Source organism: Helianthus annuus, chromosome 12, assembly GCF_002127325.2.
Source record: "Helianthus annuus cultivar XRQ/B chromosome 12, HanXRQr2.0-SUNRISE, whole genome shotgun sequence".
Lineage (NCBI taxonomy): Eukaryota > Viridiplantae > Streptophyta > Magnoliopsida > Asterales > Asteraceae > Helianthus > Helianthus annuus.
In genome coordinates, this window is record NC_035444.2 from 134,703,005 (window position 1) to 134,711,690 (window position 8,686).

The following is an 8,686-nucleotide window of genomic DNA, read 5'->3' on the forward strand; positions in this document are numbered from 1 at the left end:
AAGGCGGACCGCGCGACAGGCGCGCCGTTGTCATCACCGGCTACTTAGGTCATTACTGCACCGAGCGTCTATTTATCGACTCGGGCAGTACCTCTGATATCATCTATGAGCAATGCTTCAACCAATTCGATCAAGAAGATAAAGATCGATTGCAGCCGGTGGACTACCCATTGGCCCAGTTCGCGGGGGAAACAGTTTTCCCTCTGGGGCAAACCACATTCCCCGTGCGCCTTACCAACGGTAAACACACGCGGGTAGAGGAGGTAAACATCATGGTTTTACCCCATACCTCCCGATACGATGTGCTTCTCGGAAGAGAATCGCAGGGCGATTTCAACATGATAACATTCGTTCCCCACTCTGCTATCGGTTTTCCAATCGAGACGGGGATCGCGATAATCTACGCCCGCAGAGAGGTAATGTCGGCGGACGAACTACGTCCGGCCAAAACGGCAAGGCTGACCCCCAACACCGCACCAGAGAAATGGTTACTTAATGCAAGGTACCCTGAATAGACGGTAACATTGGGTCACACCTTGTCTAATAGCACCAGAGCGATATGACAGGTGTCCCACGTGAAGTCGCGCAACATTTCTTGAATACCCTACCGAGTATCAAGCCCGTGATCCAGGGCCAACGCCACCTTGGATTCGCAAAGAACGAGGCGATGAACGAGCAGGTCAAAGAACTGCTCTCCGCAGGCATCGTGCGGGAATTCAAATACCAGACTTGGTTGTCCAACCCAGTCATGGTAGAAAAAGTAACCGGGGGCTGGCGCATGTGCGTCGATTACAAAGACCTTAACAAAGCCTGCCCCAAAGATTGTTACTCACTTTCGGAGATCGACGAAAAGGTCGACAATCTCGCGCCATTCTGATGGAAGTGTTTCCTCGATTGTTACAAAGGCTATCACCAGGTACAGATGGCAATCGAGGATGAAGATAAAACGGCATTCCGCATGCCTACCTGAAATTACTGCTACACAAAAATGCCGTTTGGGTTACGCAACGCGGGTGCAACCTATCAAAAACTGATGAATGACACTTTTGGCGATCACATCAGCAAGAGTGTCGAGATTTACATGGATAACCTAGTCGTGATGAGCATGGAGGAGGATACCATGCTCCAAGATATTGAAAGAACATTCCAAACTCTGCGAAGCGTTAACATGAAGCTTAATCCAGGGAAATGCTCGTTTGGAATGGAAGAAGGAAAGTTTCTTGGATTCATCGTCACAAAAGATGGATTCAAGTTCAACCCGGAAAAGGTCCAGGCGATCGAGCGCATGCCATCGCCTTCCACAAAAAAGGAGAAGCAACGACTAGCCGACCGGCTAGCCGCGTTAAACAGATTCTTAGCCAACCACGCGGCTAAATCTTATCCCTTTATCAGTACCTTGGGCAACTGCCTAAAGAAGGAGCTGTTTCAATGGACTGCTGAGGCAGAGAGCGCTTTCCGGGAGATGAAAGAGTGTTTGCTTCAACTACCAACTCTCACCGCACCACGCAAAAAAGAACCACTCATCCTATACCTGTCCGCCGCGGACAACGCGGTGGGCGCGGTACTCATAGTGGAGAGAGAAGGGGTCTAAACACCAATCTATTATGTCAGCAAAATGCTCAACGATCAAGAGACGAGATACTCCATCATGGAGAAGTTGGTACTCGCACTGGTACATGCATCTAGACGGCTACGCCGTTACTTTACAGATCATGTCATCACCGTGTTAACCAACTACAGGATCGGGCAAATCCTCTCCAAGCCTAAAATCTCTGGAAGACTTGCCAATGGGTCATTGAACTCGGCGCACACACCTTGATTTATAAGTCGCGCCCGGCAATCAAAGGCCAAGTTTTAGCTGACTTCGCTGCGGAAGTACCAGTGAATCGCATCCAAGAATGCGAAGACGAACAAAGTCCTACACCTCCACCGTCCCCATCAAACATCTGGGCACTATATACTGATGGTGCGTCCAACGAGGACGACGCAGGTGCAGGTCTACGACTCGTTAGCCCTAATGGCAAAGAGCTTACTTACGCCATCCGCCTCGATTTCAAAAGTACAAATAACGAGGCAGAATACGAGGCTTTACTCGTAGGGCTTTGCTTGGCAGTCAAGCTCGGCATGCAACATTTGGAAGCGCACGTCGACTCATTACTAGTTGCGGGGCAAGTCCGCGGAGACTACGCCGTAAAAAGGGATATCATAATCCTCTATCTCGAACAAGCAAAGCAACTGACATCACAGTTCACCTCCTTCAACATTGGCCATATCAACAGGAGTGAGAACAAACCCGCAGATGCACTTTCAAAACTCGCATCCACCAGCTTCCAACACCTGGCAAAGGAAATACGTATTGAGATCCTGCAAAATCCTTCAGTACCCCTGCGCCAAGTCAATGTCATCCAATACGGTACAACGTCTTGGATGAAGCCAATTATAAGATACCTACAAACAGGTATTACCCCCGAGAATAAAGCAGAGGCACGCAAACTGCAGTACAAGGTGTGTCACTATCAAATGGGGGATGGTATCTTATACCGCAAATCATACCTGGGACCACTCTTACGATGCGTTGACCCCTAAGATGCCACATACCTTCTCAGAGAGATATATGAAGGAATATGTGGCATACATGCAGGCCCGCACATGGTAGTGGCTAAAATCATGAACATTGGGTATTACTGGCATGGCATGCACCTGGACGCGATCAAGATTGCGCAAGTGTTTCAATTGTCAGCAACATGCACCGAAAACATTGCGCCCAAAGAACAACCTGATCCCTATAACCACTGCGTGGCCTTTCAAAAAATGGGCAATCGACGTGGTGGGACCCTTTCCAGACGCACCAGGTGCGGTGAAATTTATCATAGTGGCCGTAGACTGCATCACCAAATGGGTAGAAGCAAAACCGCTAGCCTATACCACCGCTATGATAACAAGAAATTTTGTCTGGGAACACATCATCTGTCGTTTCGGTCTACCAATGTGCATCGTAACCGATAACGGCACCAACTTCGCTGCCGATGACTTCCAAAACTGGTTGAAAGAACTAAAGATTGAACACGTCTTCTCTTCAGTGGCGCATCCGCAAGGGAACGACCAAGTAGAGAGCATTAATAAAAGTTTAGTTGAATGCATAAAGGCACGGTTGGGAACAGCCAGGCATGACTAGGCCGATGAACTCCCAAATATCCTATGGACGCATAGGACCAATGTAATACTCCGAATCTTAATGTGCTGGTTATAAACGTATGAAATATGTAATTTATATTTCATATATTGTTAAACGAGTAAGATGATTGTGTGAAAGGTGAAATATCTTGACAAACCTTGGCTAATATAGGAGACCGTTAATATTAATAATTACATATATTATTTTATTTACCTTACTCCGTTTTTAATGAAACTTAGGTTAAAAAGTAGATAAAAATATGCTCGTTCTAATGACATATTCGTCGTTTTATAAAACGTCATATTTTAAAAGTTATACAAGAAAAACGAGTGAAGCAGCTGAATTAATATATATAAGCAAGCAAGCTAGCAGGTCAAGCAGGCAGGTAGGCACGTCACTTATCCCACGTCGCCCCAGAAATCATTTGAGGTGCCTGCTTGCTTCCTTTAAATAAGAGTCTTAGCAGTTGTTTAGATACACCAAAATTTTAATGGGAACGCTCTAGTATTGAGAATCCCGAGTATACGATACCCCGTTGGGTATTGTTAATAGTCGTTTTTGGAGCGCGGGTAGGAGGAGGAGTAGGGAAACTCTACATCCACGTGCAGTAGATAGTTTTGAGGTATACTCTCGTTTAAGTTTATGTTTAGTTATTTATTATTTACTTTTAGTAGTTAATACTAGTTTTATTATTTGTAATAATATATTAGTAGTAGTAGTGTTAGTATTATTTTTAGGTACTAGGGTTATTGTCAGGGGCGGGTATTGGGTAGCCTAGCCTTAGTTAGGCATGGACTGATCACCCATGCTTAAACAAGGTAGGGTTAACCAATATCCAACCATGATAATGACTAGTTAGGTGTACCATTACCTAACCTAGGATTATGTAATTGTGCCAGGACCTTGAGACATAACCCAGTATTACTAGCGGCTGTTAAGCAATTGCTAATCAGGTGAATCATCATACTTGTCTTTTAAACTGTGATAGTATACTCGTCCATAACTGGTAATAATGAGAATGCTGCAGTATGCATGTGTCAGTAGGGGTATATGGGATCCTATTATGCTTAATGAGGTATGTCACTCTGGGAAGGGTAATAAGGTATTGTACCCACAGGCACTTCATGCTTATAAGGTCCAGCGACACACACTCATACCTATGTGACGGCCGTAGGGGGACACAGCTGGAGGACCAGTATGTCTCTTGTACGGTGGTTTGTGACAAGTCAAATGTGACCTATAAGGTTCAATGAGGCCCAACCTGACTATAATGTGGTCACATGCCCATATTGTGTATGCATATAATGTAAACTGTGGTCTGTCTTTATAAAAATTGTATACTATGAGCTCACCAGTATATATCTGACGTCGTTTTGAGTATACTTATCTCAGGTTAGTAATGAGGAAAGCTATAGGAACTACTTGACAGTTGGGGAGTTTTAGAAGATCAAGGAGTTCTTAGTTGCCAAAAGTTCATAAATAAATAAAGTGTTGTACTCGGACTATTATAAGTTTTAATGAAAGTAGTTTGTTTCCGCTGTAAGTGTATCAATTGTGCATAATCACCCGGGTTACGGGGTGGGTTTTACAGTTGGTATCAGAGCCCGAGGTTTTAGCGAATTAGGTATTGCAGGAATGCCTAAGCTTTAACCAGTAGTTCTCTAAAGATTAATAGCATACTTAGACTAGGCCAAATAACATGTTCTCAGGAAAAGTACTTGCATAGTCAGTTGAGTGACGCTAGAAGAAGTAAATATTGTTGTGCCTTTTTATGTGCTATATATATATATCTATGAGATGTATATAGTTGTTATATTATAATGATGTATCATACATACTAGTAAATCTTTATACTCATATTCCTATAGGAAGGAGACAATGTCTGAACATAGAGATGAACAAGGGTCTAGAAATAATCAGAATAACAGAAGGAGAGAGGAAGATTCTTATAGGACTCGAACTCCCTCTCATAGTGTCAGGTCCCGGTCTAGTACAAGCATGCGTCTAAATATTAAGGATATCCACAATATAGCTGTGGAAGTGGCTAAGGTAATGAAGAATGCACAAACCGGTAATGTTAACCAATCTGGAGAACGACATGAAGAAAGCTCAGCAGCCTCCACGCCAGTACAAAGGGAAGGAATGGGCGAAAGGAAAAACACTATTGCAACCACGCCACTAGAAGGAAAAGGTGAATATTCCAAACCAAAGGAATGTACTTATAAGCACTTCATGTCCTGTAAACCTCAGTCCTTAGACGGAAGAAAGGGAGCACTAGAAGCTCAAGACTGGCTCAACAGAATGGAGTCAGTATTAGACATATGTGAGTGTGATGACCGCAACAAAGTATGGTTCGCCGTACATATGTTTGAAGCTGAAGCCCTTCACTGGTGGAACATTGTGGTCCGAACAGAGGGAAAAGAAAAGGTTAAGGAGATGAAGTGAGAGGAGTTTATTCATAAGTTTCTTGCTAAGTATTGTCCTCCCAGTGAGACTGAGCAACTGGAAGTGGAATTCTTTCAGTTAAAAATGGGAAATAAAACCTATCGAGAGTATGTTTCTCGTTTCAATGACATATCTTGACTGGTTTCTTATTTAGCATTGACTGAGGAACAACTGATCAATAGGTTTATTTGGGGTCTACCCTCTGAAATGAGGGTGTTTATCAAATCCAAATCCCCCAAGACTTTTGCAGAAACTGTTGAGGCTGGCGCCGTCATGGCTGCCGAGAGGATTCTGCGGCAGGCTGAATCTCGCGCACCAAAAAGAAAGTGGGAAGAAAGAAAGGGGGACACCCGGAATAACAACTTTAAAAGGCCTAAAACATTTCCTCAATGTCAAATTTTCAAACGCTTTCATACGGGGGAATGTCGTTTTCCTTGTCCAAATTGTAAAAAGACGGGTCATGCTCTTCAAGAATGCAAGGAAAAGAAGAAGTGTTTCAAATGTGGAGACCCTAACCACTTGAGATCTGAATGTCCCGAACTCAAAAGAAATGATAGGACATAACCAAATCAGCCAAAAGGGCGGGCATTTGTACTCAACACGGAAGAAGCCAAGACCAATACAGACGTTATCACGGGTACGTATCTCGTAAATGATGTATTTGCGCGTGTGTTATTTGATACCGGTGCAAATAGAAGTCTAGTGTCGAATACCTTTAGACCTTACTTGAACCAGGTGTCCCAAAACCTAGATCATGCCTTTACAGTAGAAATGGCTGATGGAAGTCAAAGAGAGATAGTTGACATAGTTAAGAATTGTAAAATAAGCTTAAACAACCATGTTATCCCGATAGACCTAATGCCTATGGAACTTGGAGAATTCGATATAGTCATTGGAATGGACTGGTTGACACCATATCATGCGGAAGTTATATGTGACAAAAGGATCGTCCGACTCCGATTACCCAACGGCAAACAGCTAACTGTATCGGGAAACCGCACTGACAAGACTAAGAACCTCATCACGATAGCACAAGCATATAAATGCCTAAGGAAAGGGTATGTTGCCTTTCTAGCATATGTCGTAAACACTATAGAAAAGCAGAAGGTCGAGGACGTGCCAGTAGTATGAGAATACCCCGAAGTGTTTCCTGATGAGCTCCCGGGACTACCATCGGATAGACAGGTTGAGTTTCGCATTTACCTAGTTCCCGGTACATCACCGATTGCTAAGTCGCCATACAGACTAGCCCCGACAGAAATGCAAGAACTCAAGAAGCAACTACAAGAGTTGCTTGACAAGGGGTTTATCCAACCTAGTTCGTCACCATGGGGAGCACCCATCTTGTTTGTCAAGAAGAAAGATGGGACGATGCGCCTGTGCGTCGATTATAGAGACTTGAATAAAGCCACTATAAAGAATAAATACCCTTTGCCCAGGATCGACGACTTGTTTGATCAATTACAAGGGGCAAGCTATTTCTCTAAAATAGACTTGAGGTCTGGATACCACCAAGTGAAAGTTGCACCAGAAGACATACCTAAGACTGCCTTCAAGACTAGGTATGGTCATTATGAATTTTTTTTAATGCCATTTGGATTAACCAACGCACCTGCAGTGTTCATGGACCTCATGAACAGGGTTTGTAAACCTTACCTCGATAAGTTTGTGATCGTTTTCATTGACGATATCCTTATCTACTCTAAGAATGGGGCAGAACATGAACAACACCTGAGAGCAGTCCTTGAATTGCTCAAGAAAGAAAAACTCTATGCAAAGTTCTCTAAGTGTGAATTTTGGATACGTGAGGTGCAATTCCTAGGCCACGTGATAAATGAATGTGGAATACAAGTTGACCCTGCAAAGATCGAGGCCATTAAGAAATGGGAAGTACCGAAGAATCCCACTGAAATCAGAAGATTTCTGGGGTTAGCAGGATACTATAGAAGGTTTATTCAAGACTTCTCAAAGATTGCAACACCATTAACCACACTAACCCAGAAAGCCTCTAAGTTTAATTGGGGACCTAAACAAGAAGAAGCCTTTAACACGTTAAAGCATAAGTTATGTAGCGCCCCAATACTGTCACTTCCTGAGGGAATAAAAGATTTTGCCGTCTACTGTGATGCATCTCACTATGGTATGGGACGTGTACTCATGCAAAGAGGCAAAGTGATTGCCTACGCCTCTAGACAGTTGAAGATTCATGAACGGAACTACACAACCATGATTTGGAACTTGGTGCCATAGTGTTCGCATTGAAAATTTGGAGGCACTATCTTTACGGTACAAAGTGCACTATCTATAGTGACCATAAAAGTTTAAAACACATATTTGAGCAGAAGGAGCTCAATATGCGTCAGAGACGATGGATGGGTTATTAAGTGATTACGACTGTGAGATCCAATACCATCCAGGTAAGGCAAACATAGTAGGAGATGCTCTAAGTAGAAAAGAGAAACCTCAACCAATAAGAATTCGTGCAACCAGAATAGAGGTTAAAACCAGTCTCTTAGATCAAGTTAAGAATATACAACAAGAAGCCTTAAAAGAGAATCATATTGTAAAAGAAAGAATGATTGGGAGACTGAAGCTACTAACAATGGGAAATGATAATATCCTTAGGTTCAACAATAGGATATGGGTTCCTAATTTTGGAGGACTGCAAGATACAATCTTGGAGGAAGCTCATAAGTCTAAGTATTCCATTCACCCTGGCAGTGACAAGATGTATAAGGATTTAAGGAGAGATTATTGGTGGCCAGGAATGAAGCGATCTATTGCCCATTATGTGGAAAAGTGCCTTACATGCCTTAAGGTGAAGGCAGAACATCAAAAACCCTCTGGATACTTGCAACAACCAGAGATCCCAGAATGGAAATGGGAGAAAATCACCATGGATTTTATCACGAAGCTCCCAAGGTCAAGTCACGGCTATGATACTATTTGGGTAATAGTGGACAGAGTGACCAAGTCTGCACACTTCGTGCCAATTCGTGAGGACTATAAGATGAACAAGCTAGCTCAAATTTACATCAAAGAAATAGTCTCACGACATGGGGTGCC

At 43.2% G+C, this 8,686-nt stretch overlaps 1 protein-coding gene across 1 annotated transcript; it reads left to right on the forward strand.

The window, feature by feature from the left end:
- Positions 1-1,201: 1,201 nt before the first annotated feature.
- On the forward strand, positions 1,202-5,620 carry LOC110893494. Its single transcript, XM_022140601.1, has 4 exons — positions 1,202-1,561; positions 1,828-2,530; positions 2,642-2,735; positions 5,044-5,620. The coding sequence occupies exons 1-4, from the start codon at positions 1,202-1,204 to the stop codon at positions 5,618-5,620; spliced, it is 1,734 nt and encodes a 577-aa protein (XP_021996293.1).
- The last annotated feature ends 3,066 nt before the right edge of the window (positions 5,621-8,686 follow it).